Genomic DNA, 26759 nt, shown 5'->3' on the forward strand with positions numbered 1-26759 from the left:
GAATAAAAAATAATAACATAATTTTATAAATAAAAATCCCTATCATCTGAGTTGAAAAGTAATAAAACCCTCATTAACATAATAAATATTGATATTGATTATCTTAATTAACCAATTTTTGTACAATAGAAAGAAATACTTCTCCTCTATATACAGGCAAACGGGTTATGTACTTAGTGGACCCTTATCGGATAACCATTTCTCCTTGAAACACACACGAAGCTTCATTTGAGACCTTGATAATCAAATGGGAAACGAAAATAACAATAAATAATATTAACAGAAATACCCCAGTTGACTAAGTCATAAACAAAGTTGAAGACTCGCAATTTAAGTTTGAGGTTCTGGCCACACAAAAATAACAACTTGGATAGCTCAACCGGAACCACCAAAAGACATTCCTAGCTAACAAGAATCCAATGCAGAAAATCTATAAGTTGATTTGGCTGGTTCTGATCTGTGACCTTCCACCTCATTCAAATAAAACGCATGGATCTTAAACCCAAGGCCCCTATTTACTCAACTCCAAAATGTAGTACCATCCCAGAAAGATCGTACTAACCTTTAAGATTCCAATATCTCATCGCCTCTCAAATCAGGACAATTCCATAAAGTAATCTCATATCCCTTATTATGCTGCAGCAAACGTGATGCTACAAGCTTACCAGTCATCATTATCAAGTCCATCAGATTAAAAGTGGAACTCGCGTAATTATCTCTCAAAACGAAAAGAACATCAATCATAATGACTCCTCAATTTATCGTATGTCTTTGAGCGTTTGTGCCTTTTATATCAAATCTCATTACCTCAATGATTCAGATGTAATAATTCAAAAAAAACAAGAAAAAATGATTCAAATGTCAGAACTCCAAAAGAAGGAAATTTCACCCCAAAACGGAAGCTGAACAGTTTAAATTCCATCTAAATACTTATGAAGTTGGGGGGCATAAGAGGAGTGCATAATCCAAATCAGACCATAATCCGGCTTTTCTGCCCATAATTTCTCTGTTCTCTGCTATTGGGCCTCTACGTTGTCTAGATGAAGTCTGAGAGATTTAAACTCGATATTTGGGGGGCAAAAAAGATTGAGATGTCAAGCCTAAACCGTTAAAGTTGAGCAACAGAAAACAAGTACAAAGTGAAGATTGAAGATCCAAATTACCACAGTAACCATAATACGCCACAACCTACCAGAGTTTTTTCCCTCCGGCTTCCTCAATTATCTTCACTTTCCTTGGAGTAAGTATCTAATATCGCTCAGGCACCAAGACACTACAAACTACCGGAGGTTTAACCTTCAGTCTACAAAGTATTAAAGAGGTTGTTTTTAATAATGAGGATGCTTAAACGTTACTACAAATGCAGGCTTGCTTAACTAAATGATGGTTAACTGGGGCCACATATCCCCACCCATAACTAATCTATTTTTTTCTCTCTATAAATACCCACTTTATTCATCTTTGATTTCCACAACCAAAAGCTGAAGATCATTAAGTCTTCTAGTTAAAATGGCTGTCATAATTGCAGTCATGAGCTCAATTATTTTGTTCTCAGCAGTTCCTTTAGGTAATTCACTTAGCCTCAACCACTATGAGAAGACATGCCCTGATCTGGAGTTCATTGTTGCCAAGGTCGTGGGGAAAGCAGCTTCTAAGGACAAAACTGTTCCTGCAGCACTTCTTCGAATGCACTTCCATGATTGTTTCATTAGGGTAATGACACTAAGACCTGCCTTTTGCCTTCCCTTCTACTCTGCTTTTCATTCACTCATACATCTTCCTGAACTGACTTGAACTGATTTTCCCCCTTAATTCCAAAGGGATGCGATGCCTCAGTGCTGCTAAAATCAAAAGGAAACAAAAAAGCAGAAAAGGATGGGCCGCCAAATATTTCTTTGCACGCATTCTATGTCATTGATAATGTGAAGAGCGAAGTAGAAAAGTCATGCCCCGGTGTGGTCTCTTGTGCTGACATCCTAGCACTAGCAGCAAGGGATGCAGTTTTTCTGGTAAGAAAACAAAGTTCAGTACAGATTTGAATAACTATTTGGTCCTTGGCATTGATGTGTTTGGTTAGTTTCAGTGAGTTTGCAGCTATGAACTCTCTGATGCATATCTTATTTTAAATTTTACAGTCTGGAGGTCCAGCTTGGGATGTACCTAAAGGAAGAAAGGATGGTAGAACATCTCTGGCCAGTGAAACCAGACAATTGCCAGCACCCACCTTCAACATATCACAGTTGCTGCAGAGCTTCTCTCAAAGAGGTCTGTCGACAGAGGATCTGGTCGCGTTGTCAGGTAAGCAAATCTAAAGATCCACATTTCCAGTACTTTCATCTAAGCATATTCTATTCCAATATATGTCTGAAAATTTTTTAGAGTAACACATCTTTTGATTCGATGCAGGAGGACACACTTTAGGTTTCTCTCATTGTTCGTCCTTCCAAAACAGAATCCACAATTTCAATGCTACGCACGATGTGGATCCTTCATTAAATCCGTCCTTTGCTGGAAAATTGAAGTCAATTTGTCCACTGAAAAATCAGGCAAAGAAGGCTGGCACCACCATGGACCCTTCTTCGGCTACTTTTGATAACACATATTTCAAGGCAATCCTCCAAGGGAAGAGCTTATTTTCTTCTGACCAAGCTCTGCTTGATACCCCAAAGACTAAGGAATTGGTGACTAAGTTTGCTACCTCAAAAGAGGCCTTCTTCAAATCTTTTGCCAATTCGATGATCAAAATGAGTAGCATCAATGGTGGGCAGGAGATTAGGGAGAACTGCAGGGTTGTCAACTAGGATATCTATCTTAGTGCTCTGTCTAATTCAGGATAAGCTACAAATTTGAAAATAATCTGAAGGTATGACAGCTGTAGATCATACCTGCAAGATGTCAAGAAATTGCTAATCTCATGATGCTGAGAAAAGATTTTTTTATCTGGTTGTAATGAAACTCAAGATCTTTAAGAGCTAATCTATAAATTGGTGATAATATTTGCATGTCTGGTCACTTGAAGTGCCAAGATATATATTACACTCTAGGAAACATAACATAGGCACTCTCCTTATCTGTGACGCGAGTTTCTTTGCGAAATTATGAATTCAATCTCGCCAGCAACACATCCAACAAATGCAACTACCAGGGATGATGTGATTTGCGTCTTAATCCGAGGGAACGAAATTCAAATGATCTCATTGCGAACATAGAGAACAAATGGCATTATTAAATTGCAGAATCTCTTCAATCTTGTAATCTGGATAAAAGTTTATAAACTCTACTGAATTAAACCAGTCCAACAAAACAAACATGGCTTGAAAGCAGACAGTGCAATTTATAAGCCGATTGATGTGGTGTTTAAGCATCCACGTTCTGTTTTCCTTTTTTCATAATCATTACCATCCATCGCCGGTCGCTCCTAAAAAAGCTGGTGAATGGTTTATCTCATTGTTAATAGAGCACAATAACAAAATATGATCCATATAGCCGACCCTATTTAATAAGAAAAATACGATTCATATAGCCGACCCTATTTAGTAAGATAATGTTTGTTACTATTGTTGTTGAAGTGTTTATAAGGAGGGGAAAAAAGGCTGAAATATCATACAAGATGAAACAATTTTTATTGCAAAAAACAATTAATTAAAGTTGTCTACTCAGAAGAATTAAAAGATTCAGAGTCATTTGACAGTAACAGAGATACAAATGTCCATTGTGTTGACATCTCTGCAAATTTTGCAACAATTGAATGCGTAATAACTCTCAAGAGCAGATCAAAACAAGCCCAAATTGTACTTTAGAAGCTCTGAAATCAAAATAATGACAATGGCAATGGCAATGCCAGAGAATTCCAGATCACATAGCATCTTGGCTCCCTCTACAAAGAAACCACATCAATAATCAGTCAATTTTAATAGCAAGCAACAACAAAATATAGAAGGAAGAGAAGGACTCTATCTGATTAATTGTTTTTACACATAAATTGTGATTAGTGAGTAAATAAACAATTACATGGTTAACTGTACTACTTGATATTATAGAGTATAACGTGAAGCCTGAAAGCAACAAGCACCAATATGACAACAGTAATGCCATAGTGTCACCAAAAAGATTCTGACAGTTATTTGACAAATATGAACCACCTTAAGCTTTACCTTTTCAGATAAGAGTTATTTCTGCCAATTGAATGTTGCCACTTAGCACAGATGCCTTGCAGGGTGGCAGGAAAGAAAACCCATCAAGAAGCTTGACACATTTCAAGCCCCATTTTACCATTAAAAACTCGATAAGGTGGTGCCCACTGCACATGATTTGATGGATAACTTGGAATATAGAAGAGAGCAAATGTATCTCAGGCACAAAGCATAGTACAGATCAAAATGTACCTCCGATTATGATATGATGTCATAAAGACTGAACCAGGAGATTTTTGAAGCAGGAATGTCACAGTAGCAAAGAGGTCATCAAAGGCTGAACGAGATGAAAAGAATCAACGTTCCTGCTCAACCTATATAGGAAAGTTGGTACACAAAAAAATGAATACTTTTTCACCATTTGAGTCATACAAAACATCAGCCCCAAGAATAACTTCGGGCTGTAAATTGAATATGGATGAATCCCACACTCCCCATGTCAATCCCAGCACCTACAAAATAAAAGGAAATCCATTAAGGAAACAGAGAAAGAACGCCAAAATAAAATTTTGGAATCGTGACCGAGGCATATTATATGTGCAAGGGAATGATAGTTGGGCTTGGAGACACCCACTATTAAAAAAGGCACATTAGACACAGAAAGGGTGAAATCATGATATTATATCGCATCATTACAGCTTTAAGCTGTAGAGTCCGAGCATATTTATGCCCATAGTTTGTAAAAGATGGAATAGTTGAGACAGGAAGTTTGTAAAAGATGGAATAGTTGAGACAGGAACTTGGTGATATCTCACATTGCAATTAAGTTTATTCAAGTCACAAACTTTACGCATGTTGTCAAGCACCTGCAGCTCCAAAACAATCAGCAATCAGTTCACAGATATAGAAGTTCCAGCCATAGTAGATAAGACACAACAGTCAAACAAGGTATACCAAAGAAGGAGAATTTAAAGTATTTCACTTCAAGAACCTCAAATTGCAAATCCATAATAAGCAATACCTCTAATCTACTAGAGTCATCTGTAAGAGTGACATCAGCTCCCACTTTTGCAGCAACCAAACCAGGCAAGGATGTTCCAGCGCCAAGCTGCATGGAAACAGCCAGATGAACAACATTGCGGACATAAGCCAATCCTTGAACTAAAATCATACCTCGACAACACTAGTCCCAGAAAACCGTTGCCTTTGTTGCCAAACATACTCAGCTAAAACTATACTGCAAGGCCAGACGAAAAGGCCATAGTCTTCCTTCATATTCTGTGTTAAGTCACCAACAACATATGGAAATAACACGGTATGGTTAGGTTCCAAATTAAGAAGAGAATCGAGCGTCTGGGAAAAAGGGGACCTCTATGACGGAGATGCACAAGTCCGGCTTTTCAGAGTCATCGCCGAAGTTGTGCCGAGAAATGGTCGTCATGCTGGGAAGTGCTTCATCATCCAAGTCATCGCCTTCCATATCCTCACTCTTCGAAACCTTCGAGTGCTACGCCGCTCTGCTCCACCTACTCCGAGCGTATTTCGATGCGTCTCGAGGAAAATCGCCGCTATAAAATCTATTTTATTGGATAAACTTTAAAAATTATTCTTTTTTCCAAGTTCTACGTATCACCAATGTTACCATTGTTTTTCTTTAAAGCTATAGCTTTTTTTTTTTCCAAATATTTAATTTTTAGGGAAAAAATTTGGACTAAAGTTGCCGATTTGACCCCAAATCTGGAAAGTCAATAATTTATTTAGTCTGTAATTTATCCAAACCAACTTTAAAGACGGGTGAAAATCTGTCAAAGAAACCATTGAACCAGCTATGAACAGGGGGTCACATAAAATGATTTCCATAAAATTTGAACACCATGACCTTCGGCTCTTCATGCATTCATGAACTCCATTTCTAGCTTTAGTCCACTCTGTTACGTTTCTCACCTGTCTTGCTAATTGAACTTTTCAAAATCTGCTGTAAGCCTCTATTCTCCACATTTTTTCATGGCCGTTGGAAGCCTTGTTCATCTTAACTTTCAAACAAAATTCGTAGTTCCTGCCCTTCTTCCCGCTCCTCAAGTACTGAAAAGCAAAGATGATGGTATCTAAAATCAGAGCTCTGGGAAGTTATTAAGGTCACCCTTCATAAAATGCTCTTCGTACAATATGTCATAATCTTAGCTATGATCTTCACAACCCTATGGGTCTATCATGCCCCGCAACTTTCAGGCTTCTCCACCTTAGGAATAAAGAACCCTGATAAAACAGACCTGAGACGCTGCGTCTGGTCCGTTGGTGAGCTCTCTCTTTAACATCTTGCCTTTGAAGCTGCTCTAATGAGCATTTCATTCTATATCCCTCACAGTAGTCATCGTATTCCCATACTTCAGAACTAGTAGAACAAGATAAAATCTATGCACAATTTCTCAAACTCAGCATCTGTTTATGTATCTCTTAGCTTCCCCTAAACAGCACCCATGTATTCTTTGTTCCTTTCCCATCTCTGCACAGTGATGAAGCGGGGGAAAAAATAAAAATAAAATATAGCATTATACTAAATCCTCACCTTTACCTGCAGTAAATTTCTTCTTTGTCCCAAATAACCTCAGTCCTTCGCTAATTTCTCAGCTTTAGCAACATTAGCTAGGTATTCAATCATATGGTTCAGCTATGGTTAAAAAATTGTATCTAAACAATTATTTAACGCTGGTTTTTATAATCTCGGGTAAGTCAAGGCTTAATCACAATTTTGTTCACAATCATATGGCTCAGCTCTGTTCTTTTTCCTGTTAATGAACTAACATTCATCGCTTGACTGTGACATACAAAATTGTCTAAATCAATGCTGGTTATATACAAAATAGAAAAGACAGAAACTATTGATCTAAACTCGAAGAAACAAAAAGAAAAGAAATAAAAGGGGTGCTCAACGTTTGCCATACTTGTGCCAACTAATTAGCATCTTTATGCATCTTGTAGCAATATAGAACCTGGACCCCTTCTCCTTCACCATGCCAAAGCAGCCTTGTCTTCTTCTACAAGAAGAACCACAACTTCCGTACTTGTAATGATTTCTGTGATGAGACGCACATTGGCCCATATTCAAAATGGAACAACTTAAAGTATACAAAGAATATCTGAATAAAGTTGTGTTCTTTTCCTTCTCCGTTTTAATACACACACACACACACATACCCACCAAGAAGTTTTGAATGTACGTGGGAATTTGTTCTCAAAGATGGTAAATGTTTTTCTGTGTGTGGAGGTGTCTAACCATTTTTCTTTGTTATGAAGCGTTCTGAATCAGAATATTGAAACGCGTCATTGTGAATATACACTCTCTTCTTTCTTGCCTTGCCCTCTGTTTTTCTTAATCAATATCTTCATTATTGCAGACCAAACAGAACGCGAGTAAAGGAAATGAACAGATTTCAATCGTTCTGACCTGCGAGAAATTTTTGTATTGCCGAGGAATTTTTAGAGGGTTCTGATATTATTTTGCTATTTTCCAGCTGTACAAGAGTTCAATTTATTTTATCACTCATATTTATCTATTTTTTCTAAAGTAGTCATTACAGTAGCTATACATGTTAAAGATTACATCAAATGGTAGTTATAACTAATACATATTATTAGTAAGGGTATTCTAAAAAAGATAATACCTAATTATTATAAATAACTAACTTAACAAACTTTCTTAATTTACTCAAATTAGTTAATTAATTCTTATGTTAAGAACTAGAAGAAGTAGTATTTTTTGATATAAACCATCCGGTATCCAACCGCGTCTTTTCTGGGCCCTAGCCTCTTTGGGCCAGTTGTACCCGAGCGATCGACTAGTCCGGATTCGGGCCGGGCGACAAGTAAAGCCCTCCCCGGTACCCTTTTAAACAAGTGAGGATTCGAACCCCCGCCCTCAAAGAGCAGAGACTCGCCTCACTTGTGGCCTAGCCAGTCACCACTAGGCCAGGAGTATTCGGGTAAAAGAAGTAGTATTACTTCATGGAAAGGAGGCCAAAAAAAATCGCTTGGTGTTACAAAATAAGAAATTAGCTCTTTTTATAAAACCAAAATAGTTAATATAATTTTTTTCATTTTTTGAGTTTGCATGAATTTTGGTTTTAAGAATTGGATTGGAATTTAAAAACTATATTTTTATTTTTAAATTTTAGTGCTATAATTTATACATATTTATGCTTAGTGAGTATTGGAAAATGAAGATAAAAACATGTAGTTTTGTTTATATATTTAAAGCTATAAATTATCAATTATGAAATAAGTATCTAGTATTGATAGATATTGCCTTCTTTCAATCATATTTTTTTAATTTAAATATTTATTTTTTATTATATGTTATTGTTTTGTGAGCATATATTATATAAAATATATGTTAATTCACTCATGATTGGCTTAACTATAATTTAGACCACAGTCCGACTTTTAAGGTGGTGTTTGGAAGCATCCAAAAATGTTTCTTAGAAGCACTTTTCCGCAAAACGAGACAAACTCCTTCACATATTTATTTTGTATATCGTAAAAACACTTTTAAAACCATAGTTTAGTTTCTATTTAAACACTCCATAAATCATGAACATTGATAATTACTCTAATCACCAAAGCCGTTCAATTTGTTATTAATAAATTTTCAAGATCATCAAGTTGATAAAATCCAGCTCCAAAGGTGCAAGTAACTAGTTATGTCTAAATAATAATAATAATAATAATATAAATAACATTTTTGGATAGAATTTTAGATGGACACAAATTAATTTAATTAATGTAAATGTACAATTAATGAACACAAAATTTTAAGCTAGGAAAGATTGTAAATTTAAAATATATGCTCATAATTAAGTGAAGCAAAATGTAAGATAGTAGGGGTTAATACAAAGTTTAGTTCTTTAAATTTATTCTTATTTTGGTTTTCATCTCTTATATTTCAAATCATGTGTTTTGATCGTTCAAGTTTTTTTAATTTAAAATATTAGTCCCTAAAATTTAATAAAAATTTAGATTATTTTATTTTTTGAAGGATTAAAACTTATAGTTTAAAATTTTAAAAACTAAAATCTAAATGAGAACAAAACTAAAGAACTAAAAATTATATTACCTTAACATAGAAAACGTTCATGCGTGTGTATATATATTCTAAAATACATTTACTATTTACAATGACTCTTTATTATTGGCTTATTGCGCTATGCATCGTGCATAGTGATACCTTGTACGTAATGATGATGTCAGCAATTCTTATTTTAATGACCCAGAGCCTAGAAGGACCATTTGTTGGTTTAGGCTATTGCGGTGACTTTAAGAACAATACTAGTTCTAATTATAAGAGTCAGTTAACTAATTTGAGGAGATTAAGGAAGTAAGTTGAGTTAATTATTTATCCTAAATAGGTGTTGTCTTTTCTAAAATATCATTGCTAATCAAGTGTATTGACTAGAACTCTTATTATTAGAAGGGTTACTTTGAAAAAAAATGTATAAATATGAGAGACAAAGTGGATTAGAGTCTTATATTTAGAACCAAAATAAAAGTCAAATAAATTCTTATATTAAGAACCAGAAGTAGTATTTAAGACTGTCACTAAAACTCGATTGTGTTAACTGTGGGGGATGTATCTCGAATCTTGAAATTCCAGAAAAAGAAAGTTATCAAAATTTGCAACAACAAAAAAAATGTCAAAAGTGTGTTTAAACATCACATTGTTATCAAGAAGAAAATTTATCTTCATTTTTAAATGTATGCTTTTAGATATTTGGTAAAAACAAATAAAATATTATTCATAATAATCATTATTACTAAAGGAGGCTTATTGAGAGTAAAATGTAAGCATGCAATTTATAGTAAATAACACAACAAAAATTGTCTTACTTAATTGTCTAATATGATCTGTTTATGTTTTGAAGGGCTGTCTTATTCTTATTCTCGCACAAATTTAAAATTTTAAATAATCTCATATTTCAAATTCATCTATATAAATATATATATCATTATAGGAAATGAATTCAATTTTAGATGCACATACAAAATAACGAAATAGCAATGAATTTAGCCTCTAATCCACAAATAAATGCGGCCACAGCATCAATTGTGATTAAGAAAGTGTTTAGATGGAAACCAAATTATGATTTTAGAAGTGATTTTACAGTATACGAAATAAATATGTAGAGGAGTTTATCTCGATATGCGGAAAAGTACTTTTCAAAATTACTTCTCATACCATCCAAACACCCCCTTATTTTTCACTGGGTATATATATTAAGCTCTTGTTTTGTTTAGGAGTACAACCAAGGGGAAACGTATAGCTTTATCATTAATCATGAGTTTTTTTGTTTACATATATTAGATTATAAGATCTAGTTATAATTAGATGAGATTTACGTTCTCTCAACAATGATTTTGGGCTTTTCTCTACGTGTTATATTTTCAATTAACTCTAATGTTCATGCTTATCATGGTTGTACTATTATTATCCTACGTATTAGAGGAAAATATTAAACATCTGAAACACCTAAAAGATATATGGCTTTATTTCTCGTGATCATGCATATGCGAACGCGGAAATATTTTACGCAATGGTATTATTTACACCGTTTTTGTTGCAGCTTTATTATCATAAGTTGGTCTTACCCCCTCACGTGTCTTTTATACGTCCAATTGATGATAGTAATTATAGATCTTTACTCCACATGCCCCAAAATAAGAAAAAGCTTTCCTCCCACTTGGTTTATATAATAACAATATTAGACAATTTAAAAACAAATATTTATTGAAATTAGGCAAAAATGTATACATAAACCAACAAATATTAAGTTAGAAAGAATTAATTATTACCATATATATCATATGTATGGGCGCTTATAGTGTGGGCATAGGGCCCTGGTGAATTTGCTTAGTTCTCGTAAACTTTATTGTGTGATGTTCTTATTAAACCGTGGCAGTTTTATTTTAAATTTTATTGATAGTCTTAGAGCTAACGCTATTGTTAAAATAAGAACATGAATAATTTTCAACCTCCGATGGTAAAACATTGTCGTCAGTCTATCAACTATTTTTCAAAATCCCACAAATAATGTTGCCACATTTTCGGAATAGTTTTATTTGATGCCAAAAGCTAATGTCGTATTGATGTTGTGGCATGAAAGGGGCGGTTTCCTTGAAAACATTTGCTAATGTTTCTTTTGAAATTTTGTTTGTCGAATTTTTTTAAGTTTAAAATATTTTTGATGAAGGTATAATAGTGAGTATATTGCTGCCAGCTATTTCATACTCTAACAAGTGAATACAAGCAAAGCCACCATATATACTCCGATGTTTTTCAAATAATTTTTTAGCTTTGTGCATATATTTATTGTCAATTCAAAAAATATTTTTAGTTTTTCAATATTGTCACTAAATGATGGCAATTTTGGAAAATTGTCATTAAATTTTTTGCTCCAATGGTGTTTTTTAAAACATCACTAGAACGACCGTAAAACCTAAATTTTTTTTATATTCATTGTAGGAGATGTATTTTGAAATCATTGAAAAAGTAAACAACTTAAATTTGCGTTGCTCTTTGTCAAAAACATATTTAATACATTACATTGTTTCCAAACAAAATTTATTCATAATACTATATATGCATAATAATCACTTTTACTAATAGAGACTTCTAGAGTGAAATATATGCACGCAATCCATAATAAGTGACATAGTAACAGTTACTTTACTTTGTCCGCAGTCTCTTTAAATTTTAAAGAGCTGCTCTATTCTTATTCGTTCATTCACATCTAAAGTTCCAAGTAATCTCATTTTCTAACTCATCTCCTCTGCTTCATCGGCAGAAATGAATTTCACTTTAGATCTACAGGCGAATGATACTTCAGGTGATGATCGAGAAAAAGATACGGTATGTAACTTGCTCAATTAATTTTTTTTTTAATATTCTCCCCCAAGATTTTATGACTTTATTATCCTATCTTGCAAATCCTTCATGGTCATGCGATCTTCTTCCCTCTTTCAATTCTTTAAAAATATTTTGTGTCTTTTTCTTATACTTTTTTTGGGATAATTTTGGTTTGGTTCTCTTGCACATGCATAGTCCATTAAAAAATTTGATGAGAAACCTATGGCTTCGATCCAACACTCAAATGAGTAATTTTCAACTATAAATTGATTTTCCACCCCTCAAAATCATCTGGTAGTAGACATCGAGGATATTTTATATTTGTGCTTTTTTTTTTTCTTTCTTTCTTATTTTCATCGACTTCAGACCTTTCTAGATCTACTGGCTCGTTTTATTGATATTTCTCTCTAAATTATGTTTGTATTTTTCTACTCTTACATCAAATTCTTTTAGACAAATTCCCCCTTCTTTTATGGACGACTCTCCTCGTAAGTAATTATATTGAAAGAAAACTAGATTGAAAAATCGCGATCTCACAAGCAGGGTCGTATTCTCTCACAGATTAAGTTTTTGAAGCATCAAAATCCTAAACTAATATCTCTTAGGCATTTTGGAAATGAAATGAATTCATTATTTGGTTTGTTGGTCATTTTTGCTAATTAATAAACATACTAAACCTATGCCAAGACCAAGGAGGAAACGAATATCTTTGTCTTATAGGGTCAATTGCAATATTATTGTCATATGTAGTCTAATCAAATTAAACATGAATTTTAACTAAGCTAAAACATAATGGCATGTTTGTTAGCTTCCACTATTTGCAGGTCAACAATTGATATTTGATATGAGAATACAAAGAGTGAAATTGAACATAGACATAAACTTGATGGGGAGGGAAATTTTTGTTCTGCAAGTTGAAAGGGAGAGGACCTAGAATAAATAAATAATGTTTGATCAAATTAGACTTGCTAATTAGTTATGATTTCGAACGAGTTATGGTGTAGGCCTGTGATAGATGATGGTGTCTAGCAACCAAATTGTGAATCTTTTATCATAAATTTGATAGAAATGTAGCAATTGAGAATAAACATTTTGAGGATAATGATTAAATTAAATTTCTCACTCAATGTCCACATCTCGTGGGGGTAGGGTGCAATGAACCTAAGAAGAAGGTAATTAAGAAGAAAACAGTAATAGCTGTAAAAGAGATAATCATTGCACAATATAACTACTTTTAATTTCTAGCCCTAATTGAATCTTCATTTGGTGCATATAGAGCTCTCACTTATTTAAGATTCATTAACATTACGTATATGCAAGCCCAGGCAAATGTATTTCTATAACATAATTAGTCATAATTTTTTCTTTATTACACTAATGAGATTGTAATATGGGATTTATTATCATGAGATAGATTTACATAGCTGCCCAATAATGTATTTGAGTCTTTCTCAATATGTTATGCTTTCAATTAATGTGCTTTAATGTTATGTGTGTGTGTGTATATATATAACAAGGTTTGTTTTATTTTCTCATAAGCATCTCAATATTATGATACATATGATTTCTCTTTATATATAATAAGGGTAACCTTAATCGAAATGTATCTACATTTGATCCATTTAAATGCAGGCTGATTCTTCCAAAACAACCTCACAGCAGCAAGCGATTGTTGCATTTCCATTGTCATATAAACTACCAAATGATGCCGCTATCGCATCCACTTCTTCAGGGAGAAAGGTATATGCAAATTAACTTGTTCATAAAATTTATACTCTTTAGAAAACTTCTTCCTTACTAGTTAGTTTATAGGCTCATTATTCAGATGAAATGACTAGTTTATTATATTTGTTTTTGGGAGTAAGCTTAGAGATTTAGTTTTTGTCTACATTATTTGTATGTAGACTTATTCTTTTGTGCTGTTGTGTTGCACTTAGAGGAGAACATCTGAAACACCTGAAGGATGGATTTGTGAGCCAAGGACTCGAAAAAATGGAGTAATTGACAAGGTACTATCTTTTATATCACACGAACGGATGGTCACAGATATATAAAGCAATATTTAGTATTGAAATTGTTTTTGTTGCGTAGTTTTACTATCACATGGAGACGAACATAAGATGCCGTTCACTAAAAGAAGTAGAAAGGTATTCGCTACATGGAATTCGCCCTGGACCTAAAGCCAAAGAACTGGAAAGGGAAATGATTGAAAAGAAAGTGAGTTCATATCCTCAAGACATATCCATCTAATGTTATTTATTCAATAAATTATTTCTCTGCATTACTATTATATATTTGTGTATTATGTGTCTGTTCGTGTGTTGGGGAGTTAACGTTGAAATTTTTTTGAAACTGGAGGCCAAGGAAGAACAGATCAGTCTGATGATGAGTACTGGCGAACAAACTCGTAAAGAGGGCATGGCTGGTGGAAAGAACAAAGGGTGAGTTCCGTACTTACGTGTAAATTTTTACAAATATGACTGTTAATTAAGTCATTTAATTTCTTTCATCTCTATTTATATATATATATATATATCATGATGTCACACATGGTTATCATAAAACATTTCAGAAAATCAAAGGTTCACACTGAGCTGAACAAAAATGAAGAACATAAAGCTTTTGTCGAAAAAGTCCTTGCCGAAGCATGGCACAACATGATGCACCCTACAGATATCAAGACACAGGCGTGGAAAGGTAGTTGACTTTTCAAAACATCAGTCAATATATATATACTCCTCCAGTCCTAAATATAAGGGTCTTATATTTGGGATCAGAGAAATATATATAATTTCTTAAGAGTTAGTCTAAGTTGTTCTCTTTTTGACGCTTATTAAAAGAATCTCTAGTAAATGATATGACAATTATGGATTCTGAATATAACTTTTTTCCCTCCATTTTGAATGTTTGGATCGAAGGTTAATTTGAATTCCGCATGTGTGATTCGCAGTTCAAAAATATCATTATTACCTTCCAATTTGGTTTCCTACCATTAATTTGTGGTGTATGTATATGTTCAAAGACTACTGACTCTCTGATGATTGCATGAAGAATTGGAAATGAAGCAGAAAGAAGAAGATAATGAGGAGAACAAAATGGAGATGAAGCTTCGAGAGGAACGTGAAAAGATGAGTCGGAAATTTAAAGAGGAGCGTAAAGAGTTGGAAAGGAAGTTTGAAGAAGAGAGAGCTCAGCTTCACCAGTGGATGAAAGATGAGATAGACTACAGAATCCAACTCCAACTGGATTCCGTATTACCCGCAATCCTGCAGGCATATATTATTCTTCACTTACTTTATCCATTTTCCAATTGTAAATTCCCATGTCAACATAATTATTTGAGTCCTTACATCATTTTTTTTTAACAGGGAAAAAATATTCCTCCAACACCTGGCGATTCAGCAGGCATCTGATCATGCTGCGAGAGACTTCTAAAACATAATGTCGTATTCCTGTTTGCTTCTAAATATGTGTCTGTGACGATTAAGGAGCCATATCTTGTACATCTGGACCCGCAGGTTGTTTCATTTGTTGTTGTTTTGCTGCGCTTGACCATGATGAGATGCGATCTAATCATAACAGTGCTGTTACTCTTTGACTGTCAATCCTGCATCTGTGTCAATAGATCAGTATCCTCGAGCTCGAAGATTTGGGTCAACCATGATGCTTTTGGTTTAATTTCATTTTCTCCTTTTTTAAATCTTGATGGTGACCAGATTTTGCCAACATGCCTTATTACTCCATCTATCTGGTTTTGGAATCAGAGCTGCAGGTTAATTCAGAGCATGTACATTATTTTGCATCTCGTTTAAGTACTGTTAAGTTCATGTTCGATTCGTGCTATATAAGTTCTGCAAGGAAGATATATGCTTCGAGGAATTGAAGAGATCAATGTTTTATAGCACTATCTAGTTCCGTCTTGCTTTAAAATTATTTTGACTGGTGATCTTTGATTATTCTTGCATGTCTACACACACACATGTCATATGTGGAATCAAATCCAATGTCACTTCATTTTCCTGCAATGAAATTAATGTTGGATTTTGTATGGTGGGTGTCGAGTTAGATGTTGCTTATCTGCTTTTAAGCGAGTGGATTGTTTCTCTTTACATCATCGAGGGATTTTCGCTTTGCAGGATTGAAACACACACACACACACACACACACACACTCACACACACACACACACACACACACTCTGGAATTAGAGATCTTTTGTAGTTTAAGGGAGTGTTACAGGCTTACGGTACTCTTCTTGCCGCCGATGGTGCAAACTAGGGTTTCCATATTGTTAAGTAAATGCAATTTTTTTTCTATTTTTGTTTGGAAAAAGGAAATTAATTGTTATTAATTATAATAAATGATTTAGATTCTCATTAATTGTAAATTGTCAACTTCTTTTTTGCCGTCTGTAAATTGTCAACTTCACAATTGACTTATTGACTGATATATTAGCCATCTAAGGTCTAAACCGAACTAAGTACTCTTTTCTTTTCTTTTTCTCAATGAAACTTAATTAAACGCTTACAATCTTGGCGTTTAAAACCTTACTTGAATTTCAACAACTTTACACGGAATTGAATGCAATTAATACGTCACATGCATGGAAGTGCACCTATTCATTGTGAAATGAAATTTTTTTGGGGCAAAATTCTAAATATATATACAGGAAAATGCATCTTTAATACTCGAGACTAGAGCTGTCTACCAAAAAAAAAACTCGAGACTAGAGCCTATTCGAGATTCATAGATAGAGATATCAGATATGGTTTATTATTTTATTAAATTGCTTGTATATTCTCACTAGTTTCGTGATAAATAATTTACTAAGTCTGGTTTTTAATAAAGATTTTGTTTGATTTTTATTTTAGTCATAAAAATAAGATTTCAATCCATTTTGTCTCTCATATATATCCATTTCTTTCAAAGTAGTCCTTGTAGTAGTTACTCATGTTAAATATTCAATCATATGGTAATTCTGATTAATACATATGATTAGCAAGAGTATGCTATGAAAGACAACACTTAATTATTATAAATAATTAACTTAACAAATTTTTTTAATATACTCAAATTAGTTAACTAGTTCTTATATTAAAAATTTTTTTAAGAGTTTTATCTTACTATTGAAGAATCTGTTTGTGGTCCTTTTGAATATTCCCGTCTCGCGGGGCAGGCGCATGATAAGGTTGAGGGCACATTTTGATAGGTCCATTTGCCCGACACTATTTTTCTTTTTCTCTTTTTTTGGCCTCGACACTAATTATTAGATTATTGCTGATGATGTTATTCTAAAAAATGTCGATAATTTTAGGTGAAAGACGAAGATTTACATTTGACCGTAAGTTTTTCCTTCTCTTATTTCTTTTTTGGGCCTGAACAAATTGATGGTAAGTTGACACTAGGATGTTCTGATTTTTTTTTGGGCCTATGGGATATTCATTGTTTTGTAATCTTGCACAATCATGATGTTTACTTTTTATTAATTAAATGTGGGCGGACACATGTGGGCCCACATATTTTTCTGCAAGAAAGGATAAGTGCTGACAGACTCATACCCACGAATTAAACCTTTTTTAAGAAAGAAAAGCTAAAACAGGTCTCGTCAACTCATGCTATTTTTATCATTGCAATTTAAGGCTAATTAAGTGTATTTTTAAAAGCGTGTTAGGTCATCACGTCGTTCATATTTTTAAAATCTAACAAAAACTATTTTAAATTTTTATTTTTTAGATAATTTTTCATACAGTGACTTTATTACTTTATTAATAAAATATGATAGGCAAATAGTTATTTATAAACGAAGTATAGCTATACCGATTATTTTTACAAAACTCAAAAAATTAATAAAACGAGCTCTGTTTTTTTAATAAATTTTTAATTTTATTATGAAAACACTTTGATACGCCATACGGAAATATGAAAAAATATCGAGTTTATTCCTGAAAAATCTTGTGATTATTTGTGGTATTATCCTACGCGGCGCAACGAACAAACTTCTAATTCCCATTTTTTAGTTGCATTTATCCTGCAACGAGGGCCCGAGACCCGCAGGCTGACGTGGAGGGCTGGAATCAAAACTTATCGCCTCTGCAGTACAGCAGTACTGCCAATCGCCTCATTCTAGTACCTGGTTAATACTTAATAGCATTTTTATTTTCAAGTGGCTGGTAAGTGGTAAAGAAGGAGAAGACTTAACCAGAGAGAAAAAAAGATGAAAGAAGCTTTCAAGATTCAAGAGTTGAATCTCGTGTCCTTTTGGCTTTTCTCTCGCTTTGCATGATCCATTTACTTTATTGGAGTTGAATCTCTTGGTCGTCTTCCTCCTCCTCCTCCTCCTCTTCTGCTGCGTGAGAGTGTGGAGTAACGTAATCTGCAAGAGTTGCTGGTTGTGCTTTGCTTTGGCAGTGATGGTGATCGAGGAAGATGTTGAGAGCTGCGCGAGTCGAGCCGTGCAGTCACAGAAAGCTCATCCCCGTCATCACAGCCAGAAATTGGAGGTGTACAATGAGGTGCTCCGTCGAATTCAAGAGTCCAATTATGAGGAGGCCAATATTCCAGATTTTGATGATCAACTGTGGCTTCATTTTAATCGTCTTCCTGCTCGGTATTGGATATTTCTGCTTATGTCTACGTTTCCCTTTCCGAATTGTTTTCAACTTTTTATATTTCTTTTCGCCCGTGATAAATTCACACGAGACAGCTCCTGCTGAGAAAACCATGGAACAACCGAAAAAGTGTTGCGCAATTATTAACAGGACATTTATGACCAGGAATTGAGTATACTCATGCCTGGATGTTTTCTTTACGCATTAAGAGTTTTCTCTTGATAAGTTGAACTGTATAGATCATAAAGAATGGAGAAGAAACAAAACAGCTTACGCTGGCATCTATATTTTAGCCATTCAAGTGGAATTGCCAAAGCGTTTATTCTCTGTGGAAACTTTTTTGTGTTCTGATTGTTGTTATGCAGGTATGCATTTGATGTGAATGTGGAGAGGGCAGAAGATGTTCTTGCTCATATGACACTGCTGAAGTTGGCAGAGGATCCGGCTAATCGACCTGCACTTCAAGTTCGCTTAGTACAGGTAAAACAGCTAAATCTTGCTTGCCTTTCAGATATTTGGATCTTGGAAATTCATAGCATTTTTGTAAGCGCCTAAATGTCCCTATCATTCCTAGTGCAGGTACAACCCTTTGATAGTGCAAATTATGGTGACTCTATGAACTCAGATCCCTCTGAGAATGAAGATGCACAGAGCTCTTTTAACTCTTCTTTTAAGCAGGGGTATGGTTCATACATTATATCCCATTTACTTGTAATTTCCAGTCTTGCTGCTGCTCAATTGGCAGAGAACATCTCAACCTTTTTATTATTCTTGTTCTTGTTCACATTGTTATTTATGCCATTCATTTATTTCTAATGCCATCTCTCTCTCTCTCTCTCGGACGACAAAAGAATTCATCTGCCACCTACTTTTGGTTCCTCCTCTAATCTTGAAGCTCTTTCACGTAAAAGAAGCAAAATTAATATTGAAGACAGGGATGGTGCTGCGGATGTGATACCATACTCTTCCCAGTAAGTATTTTGGTCACCTTACTTTCTGTTATTGTTCTAGAAGAATCTTGGGAAAGACCATGATTTTTTTTCCTCCTTTATTGCTTTTTTGAGGTGCCTGTGTTGGAATTTCTAAAAGAGGGATGACATTTATCAAGTGGCTGTATTGTTTTATTGGGAGATTGATAAAATAGGATCAAATCTATTAAGCTTATGGCAGTTATCAATTGCATTTCCTTAACTACTCAAATTTTTAACCAGTTCTTATGCTATTGTTTGCTGACTTCTAGGCCCATGCATGAGATTACTTTTTCAACAGTTGACAAGCTTAAACTCCTTAGTCAGGTAATTAATTCTTCTATTTTCTAAGGAAATTCCTTCGACTCACTTAGATTGGTGATAAGTGGATGAAATTAATGTCAATAAGCGTACTTTTATTTCTTATCTAGCATACTCTGTCATCTGACATGCTTATATCTCTCTCTTTTCTTGGCAATTCGTTTGGTTAATGCACTTCTACCAACTCTTGTCATGATATTTTTACTATACGTGTCTAGCCTCTTGCCTTCTGTATCAGCTACTGGCATTTTTCATGCTATTTGCTATTGATACTATCAAACAAGGGCATTATAATCCTAGTTGTCAAGGGCTTCCCCAAAAATTTGTAAATGCATGTGCATTCAAAATTCAAATAGATATACCATTCATCATATCAAGGAATAAGAAAATTTTGTAATGTTGAAGGCCATGATGCTATGATCTGTTAATATTTATCTGGAATCATAAAACTGACCTTAGCATACAAGACTCATGTAAATATATAATTTATTATTGACTGGAAAAACCAAAAGAGGAGAGCTTTTTTCAAACTATGTCAGTTCTTTATAATTTGAAAAAGAGGAAAAATATAATTATGTTTTACCTGTACTTATTACCTGTGCTCATCTTTTATCTAATAACTTTTGCAGAGAATCCCTCAAGTTTTCATTTCTGAGATGACTGGTTTCTTGCTTATTTTCTATTCCACTAGCTGTGGTTAACCTAATGGAATAATTGCTCATCAAGCGTTGACAAATGTGAAACTTTTTAATTATGAAGTAGAATATATAGATTTTGCGCTCTACGCTTTCTCTCTCCTTACTGATAATCTCATTATTTATTTATATTCCAGTTAACTGCATTACTTGGCGAGATTGGATTGAACATTCAAGAAGCTCATGCTTTTTCCACCAACGATGGCTTTTCTCTTGATGTATTTGTTGTTGATGGTTGGCCTAATGAGGTAAGATGGAAATAGCTAAGCGAACCTGATTTGATACAAACACTTAATGTTAACATTACCTTTTCTAGCAGGATTTTTAACTATCGTGTTTGGACAGCCTACTATTAGTACAAGGGTATGGTGATGTGCTTTAATGAAACAAAGCATAATTAGTATATTGTTGATTTTGTTTCAGCTTCAAAGCCATATTCTGAAATGTTACTAACAAAATAAATTTACGAAAGGAAGTTATGCCTCTTATATGTATTTTGGAGATTGTGCATGGATACATAATCAGTACAAGTACTACATCCAATATGATGATGCTGTGCACTTATTTGAACTGGTTTTGATATTGATTTCATGGTCAATAAGTTATCCCTCTTTTCTATAACATCAAGGTACTTTTATATTATTACTTCTTTTAATTTTTATGGTTTACTTTCAACCTATTTTCAAAAGTTTTTTCCTCATTTCTGGCAATCATAATTTGTTAACAAGATTTCTTACTTCTTCCTATTCTGAACAATTTTATATGGTCGTTTATCAGTTGATTGTTTTATATTTTGTGAAGCTGAAACGTTTAATTCTCCTTTCCCACAAATGTTTTGTTTTACCTGCTTGGCTGCACCTATTGATATAACCTATCTCTTTGGTTGACTCATTGAAATCTAGCCCCTCGTTTGTTTGTTGTCTTTCTCTTTGCTTCTGGAACAATCATAGGATACTGAGGAGCTCAAAGCTGTATTGGAAAAGGAAATTTTGAAATTTAAGGTGAAGTATTCCACATTAATCTTTGTTAATATTTAAAATTCAAGATCTTTCTAGAAAGATAAACATTTTTGTGATGTTTCAGTAGAATGGAATCTCTTCAAGATTAAGGCTGGATGATAAGATTGTTTTAATTGATTCATAAAACAAGAATACCTTATCTGGTTACATTCAAGGGAAGACAGCTGTTGGTATTAGTTTTTATCTGCTCTAACGCTGATTGTAATAACCGAGAAATATTGACCCAGAAAAAATTTCAGGATAGCCATTAAAAACAATTATTACAGAATCTGCGCAAGTCTGCTTCTGAACTCTGGTATATCACGTGATAAGCCAACTCCTTTCAACAGCGATGCAATCTACTTTATTTGCTATAGCCAAACAAATTCATATATCAAGGTCAATCTATACATTCTGATGACTTTCCCCTGAATCCGTTGTACTTGTGACTAATATAGATCGTACTGATGTACGTGATTGATTATTCTATTATGCATGGTTCGATATATTACTTCCATAATGTTTCAAATCACTACTAAAACTCATTTGTTAGTTTGTTTCGCTGTAGAATACATGTTTTCTGTTACAAGGCCATGGTCAGAGATCTGCCTTTATTTTTCATTTCTCTTTGGATTTCAACATTCTGAGATATGGAATATGTTGTTGGCCCAACAGGAGCAATATATGTCAAAACAGGACACACATTATGCTGCCAATGACGATCATCAGGAAAGAATGGAACCCTTTCCTCCTTGCATAGAAATACCGTCTGATGGAACTGATGTCTGGGAAATTAATACCAACCTATTGAAATTTGAAAACAAAGTTGGCTCTGGATCATTCGGTGACTTGTGAGTTATCTCTTGTGAAATCCATTGGACCCCTAAGTAGCTTCTCGGCTGATCTTTCTTTTCCTTTTTCCTTGATTTTCCTTAGGTACAAAGGCACATATTGCAGTCAAATTGTGGCTATCAAAGTCCTCAAACCTGAGCGCACAAATACAGATATGTTGAGAGAGTTTGCACAAGAAGTTTATATCATGAGGTTTATTAACATACCTGAATGTGATTCATAGAAATATAGTTCCTCGTGACTGACTCCTTTTCTTCCTTTCCTTAATTAATTTCTTTGATAATGATTTCTATCCAGTAATTTAACTGATAATTAACTGATAATCTTGGAAGGAGAAAGATGGATTTGATTCTTGGATATCAATGATGTTGGTATAAATTTCAGGAGCATCTTACCCCATATGGAAGATTTACTCCTTTCTTCCAACTCCCTGACATCAAAATGAGGCTCCTAGGAAACGAATGCTTTTTTCACTCTCCTTTCTCTCACGTACACATTGTCTAAAATTGCCTTTAACTTTAATTAAGTTATATTATTTACTTTTATTCTAACTAAGGATCATTTGCTATTTTGTTGTTTTTGGATAATGCCTCTGAATTTAGGATAATTGTTCTATTTTAAGAGTATGTTAACTGGATAACTGTTTAGTTTGTTATCGAGGCCGCCCTCGTTTTGTATAAATTGGAGATGGTGGTACAAACATATTGTGGGAATCAATTGAATACTAATGTGTATTTAATTTTACCCTGCATCAGTTAATTAATTTAGATTAGGATAAATTAATTTAAACATTTTTTTTAGACAGGATGAGCACTTAGTTAAAATCTTAGGCATCTTTCTGCTGTCACGTATAAATATATACCTTTCATCTAATATCAATAAGTTCAGATAAAATTTGAATCCTTAATATATTCATAGTATGAGAACCCCTCTAAAATTAAGGAAAAAAATTGGCCAAAAAATATGGCTTCCCACTTTGAGAAGGTAAAAGCTTCTCATAAAGTTTATGCACTTGTTAGCAAACCTGTGTCTTCTCGAATGTTCAGAAGCAGAGCTTCCTGAAGCCGCCCCCCCCCCCCAAAAAAAAAAATCAAGAAGAAGAAGAAGCAGGGCTTCCTATTTTGCTGTCACGAACAATTAAAAGGAAATCGTGCACCCACTTCTGTCCAGGATACAATCTGGCTACACAAACCAGTAAAATTAAAGCTGCTGCACAGACTAGTGAAAATTAAATCTCTGCATAAACCGTCAAAACCATCTGTCCAAGTTGTCCTTTATGATAGGGAATTTAATGAGAATTCTTATAAGTGTCGATATGGCATCCTTACAAGTTTGGACTGAGAATTCTTCCTTTGTCTATGATAACTTGCTTTGCAGGAAGATTCGACACAGGAATGTTGTGCAATTCATTGGAGCATGTACTCGACCACCAACTCTGTGTATTGTTACTGGTAAATAACAGAGATCCGTGAGAACTTATGATGCCATGTTTCATATTGTTAGCTTTTATCAACAAAAATATTTGTAGGAATATCAAGTTCTATTGTTTATGCGTGAAGATATATTACTTCCAAAAATATGAATAAAATCTTTAGTTAAATGATCATGATATGTCATGTTATCTTATTTCTAAGATGATTTGGCTTCCACTTTCAGTCATCTCATGATTCCAGTTTGAATCTTTGCTTATGTGTATGCCTTCATCAGAGTTTATGTCTAGAGGAAGCCTATATGACTTTCTGCACAAACAAAGAGGTGTATTTAAGCTTCCATCTTTGCTAAAAGTGGCAATTGATGTTTCCAAGGGAATGAGTTATTTGCACCAAAATAATATCATACACAGGGATCTCAAGACTGCCAATCTGCTGATGGATGAAAATGAAGTAAGAGGACTCCTCGAATTTGCTCACATTGATTACCTGTTTCGTTTCATCATTTGGTCAGCCTATGTCTCGCCACTCTCTTTATAGCGTGGTTTGTGAGGACTTCCCTGGGAATGAAGATTGTATTGGTCTTTTGTTTCCGGTTTCAAGCAAATCTTTCATGTGCAATTAAATATCTAATGTCTTTTCTTTTTTACTGGTATAATTATAATGAATATATTATCCTTTTCTCGATCTTTGCATCGAAAATTGGTCGTAGAATTTCCCTAAATAAATGCAAAACTGAGTGGCAGTGTGGTTATACATTTGTTGAGTTCATAAAGCTGAGGTAAAACTGATTTTTTTTTTGGGGGGGGGGGGGACCGAGAATTAGGGTTACGTTACATTAATTTCAAGATAATTGAAATTTTGAAATAAAAATTGTTTTGTTAGGATTTCTCGATTATCTTTTCCTCTCCAACATGATTATTTCATCCGTACTTAAATATCATATTCTTCTTCAATAGGTGGTGAAGGTAGCGGATTTTGGAGTTGCCAGAGTGAAGATAGAATCTGGAGTGATGACAGCTGAAACTGGAACTTACCGTTGGATGGCCCCAGAGGTATGGATTTTCTTCGAATCACGTTACTGCTTGATTTGTTTTTGGGTGACATTTATGGCAGAAGAATGTGGTATCCTTGTTTGTCTATAATACACGCTGTTCAACACGCGAGTCATTTGAGTTCATAAATAATCGGAAATCTATTTGTAAGATACAAGATCACAAGATATATGATACATTCATTTGTTTTTATTTTAAATAATACGTAGAATATCCATCTCATGCTTAATTTTTTGTGTGCGCACGTGCGTGTTAAGTTCTCAAGAAATCAGGATGGCTACTTATCAGTATGTAAAACGGGCAAAATAGAAAGGGCAGGAAAAATTAGATAACATATGCTCGTTAGCTCGTTGTGCGTGATTGCATGGCTGTCTAGTGGATTCTCCCAGAAATATCAATCATTATAAGTTTAATCTATAATTATTTATACACCTTAAAGAGTGCAAATCATTTCTCGAATTTTCCCCTTGCATCGGCCCGACATCTAAGTCTTCTACAATCAGTTGTCCTGCCAGAAGGCAAGTCTTTCAGGGAGAGATTATGAAAAAGAAATGTAGAAACAAAATGGCAAAAGCAGAGAACCCAGCAACCCAGGCTAGGCTCTCCAAGATGTTGCATTGCAGGTACCTCTTCCCGTCCTCTGGTCCCACATTAACCTATTCCCTCACGATATGATGTCTCCATTCTCTTTCTTCTCTATTGGCCGTATACAGTACAAGGGTGTTAGTTTCCTGCCCGTCATTAATGGGCCATCTCCACTTTTCTTCGCCCCTTCTTGAGTAGGTCGGTAGCAAAGGCCCGTTTCCATTATTATCAGATTTTGCAACCCCGGTCGTCACACTTTACATAGCATTATATGACGAGTGGGCATATCGCATAGCGACATAAAATTCACCCTAGTTGGTGGTATTTTGTGGGTTTAAATGCCACTTTCTAAACCTTATATGATTTTCAGAACTTTTAAATTGATCTGTCCTTTTTTCTTTTCTTCAATTGTCTGATTTGATTATAAATTCCACTTTGTGATACTCCAACCCCTTCGCATTGATTTGGTTTTTACTTGAAGGTCATTGAACACAAACTTATGATCAGAAAGCAGATGTCTTCAGTTTTGGAATAACTCTTTGGGAGCTTCTAACCGGAGAAGTATGTCCTTTTCCATTTTTCTCATCTCAAACAGCGGTCGTGGATTTTAGTTTTACTCTAATCATGTTGACTACTTTTATGACCAGCTGCCTTACTCTTACCTGACTCCATTACAAGCAGCAGTAGGCGTGGTGCAAAAGGTTTTCATTCTGTTCTCCCTAATAGATCATCTTACAGAATCAGTTTTCTTATCTATGCATGATGATTCTGCGTTTATCATTGCAATTAGGGTCTAAGACCGACAATCCCCAGGAGCATACACCCAAGACTTTCTGAACTTCTCCAACGTTGCTGGGCAACAAGATCCAAAGATAGACCAGAATTCTCCGAGATAATAGAGATTCTTCAGCTGATAGTTAAAGAGGTAAAACACTACTCACAACCGTAAAATAGCTGAACGAAGTCTAAAATTTTATATGATATGTTTCTCACAGGTTACTGGTGAAAAAGCCGATCGCCATAAATCATCCCACGGCTTTCTCTCAGCACTTAATGGGGCCATCACTGATTTGGATCTATCACGACTGTATATCCTTGTATTCTCTTATGCTCTGGTTTATCCCTCTAGGTGCCTTCTGTTTAATTTCTAGTTAATTCGGGCCCTGCCCTCTTTTGTATCCAAAAAATAATAATAATAATTTTAAAACACACTATAC

General features: G+C 34.4%; 3 protein-coding genes across 6 annotated transcripts; 2 read left to right on the top strand and 1 right to left on the bottom strand.

Moving 5' to 3' along the window:
• The first annotated feature begins 1446 nt into the window (after positions 1–1446).
• On the top strand, positions 1447–3012 carry LOC114745158 (peroxidase 64-like). Its single transcript, XM_028933301.1, has 4 exons — positions 1447–1713; positions 1821–2009; positions 2136–2298; positions 2407–3012. The coding sequence occupies exons 1-4, from the start codon at positions 1510–1512 to the stop codon at positions 2799–2801; spliced, it is 951 nt and encodes a 316-aa protein (XP_028789134.1). The 5' UTR covers positions 1447–1509; the 3' UTR covers positions 2802–3012.
• Positions 3013–3174: 162 nt separating this feature from the next.
• LOC114745159 (methyltransferase-like protein 23) lies at positions 3175–6030 on the bottom strand. 4 transcript variants are annotated; one of them, XM_028933304.1, is made up of 9 exons: positions 6013–6030; positions 5503–5659; positions 5307–5411; positions 5155–5241; positions 4949–4999; positions 4552–4645; positions 4386–4470; positions 4155–4300; positions 3175–3418 (listed from the first exon to the last, which is right to left on the bottom strand). In XM_028933304.1, the coding sequence occupies exons 2-8, from the start codon at positions 5611–5613 to the stop codon at positions 4159–4161; spliced, it is 675 nt and encodes a 224-aa protein (XP_028789137.1). In that variant the 5' UTR covers positions 5614–5659; positions 6013–6030; the 3' UTR covers positions 3175–3418; positions 4155–4158. The 4 variants fall into 4 exon arrangements, with proteins under 4 accessions (XP_028789137.1, XP_028789136.1, XP_028789135.1 ...); XM_028933303.1 differs by having other exon boundaries at positions 3175–3427; XM_028933302.1 differs by lacking the exon at positions 3175–3418 and adding an exon at positions 3600–3877.
• Positions 6031–18223: 12193 nt separating this feature from the next.
• LOC114745157 (serine/threonine-protein kinase STY17-like) lies at positions 18224–26395 on the top strand. Its single transcript, XM_028933300.1, has 15 exons — positions 18224–18637; positions 19004–19118; positions 19218–19318; positions 19490–19609; positions 19879–19933; positions 20760–20870; positions 21573–21623; positions 22296–22471; positions 22557–22664; positions 23850–23923; positions 24180–24355; positions 24862–24957; positions 26024–26103; positions 26190–26243; positions 26333–26395. Exons 1-13 carry the CDS (start codon positions 18441–18443, stop codon positions 26075–26077), a joined length of 1434 nt encoding a protein of 477 aa, XP_028789133.1. The 5' UTR covers positions 18224–18440; the 3' UTR covers positions 26078–26103; positions 26190–26243; positions 26333–26395.
• Positions 26396–26759: the final 364 nt, after the last annotated feature.

This window comes from Neltuma alba, unplaced genomic scaffold (genome assembly GCF_004799145.2).
Source record: "Neltuma alba isolate B1F8T4 unplaced genomic scaffold, ASM479914v2 tig00004552_pilon, whole genome shotgun sequence".
NCBI lineage: Eukaryota > Viridiplantae > Streptophyta > Magnoliopsida > Fabales > Fabaceae > Neltuma > Neltuma alba.

Coding starts and splice junctions, on each gene's coding strand:
- LOC114745158 (XM_028933301.1), top strand. CDS start 1,510: ATGGCTGTCATAATTGCAGTCATGAGCTCAATTATTTTGTTCTCAGCA. Junction 1,714..1,820: donor TCCATGATTGTTTCATTAGG/GTAATGACACTA, acceptor TTAATTCCAAAG/GGATGCGATGCCTCAGTGCT. Junction 2,299..2,406: donor GGATCTGGTCGCGTTGTCAG/GTAAGCAAATCT, acceptor GATTCGATGCAG/GAGGACACACTTTAGGTTTC.
- LOC114745159 (XM_028933304.1), bottom strand. CDS start 5,613: ATGGAAGGCGATGACTTGGATGATGAAGCACTTCCCAGCATGACGACC. Junction 4,646..4,948: donor TGAATAAACTTAATTGCAAT/GTGAGATATCAC, acceptor TTTATTTTGTAG/GTGCTGGGATTGACATGGGG. Junction 4,471..4,551: donor TGTTTTGTATGACTCAAATG/GTGAAAAAGTAT, acceptor CATCTCGTTCAG/CCTTTGATGACCTCTTTGCT.
- LOC114745157 (XM_028933300.1), top strand. CDS start 18,441: ATGGTGATCGAGGAAGATGTTGAGAGCTGCGCGAGTCGAGCCGTGCAG. Junction 19,319..19,489: donor AACTCTTCTTTTAAGCAGGG/GTATGGTTCATA, acceptor GGACGACAAAAG/AATTCATCTGCCACCTACTT. Junction 24,356..24,861: donor TGCTGATGGATGAAAATGAA/GTAAGAGGACTC, acceptor CTTCTTCAATAG/GTGGTGAAGGTAGCGGATTT.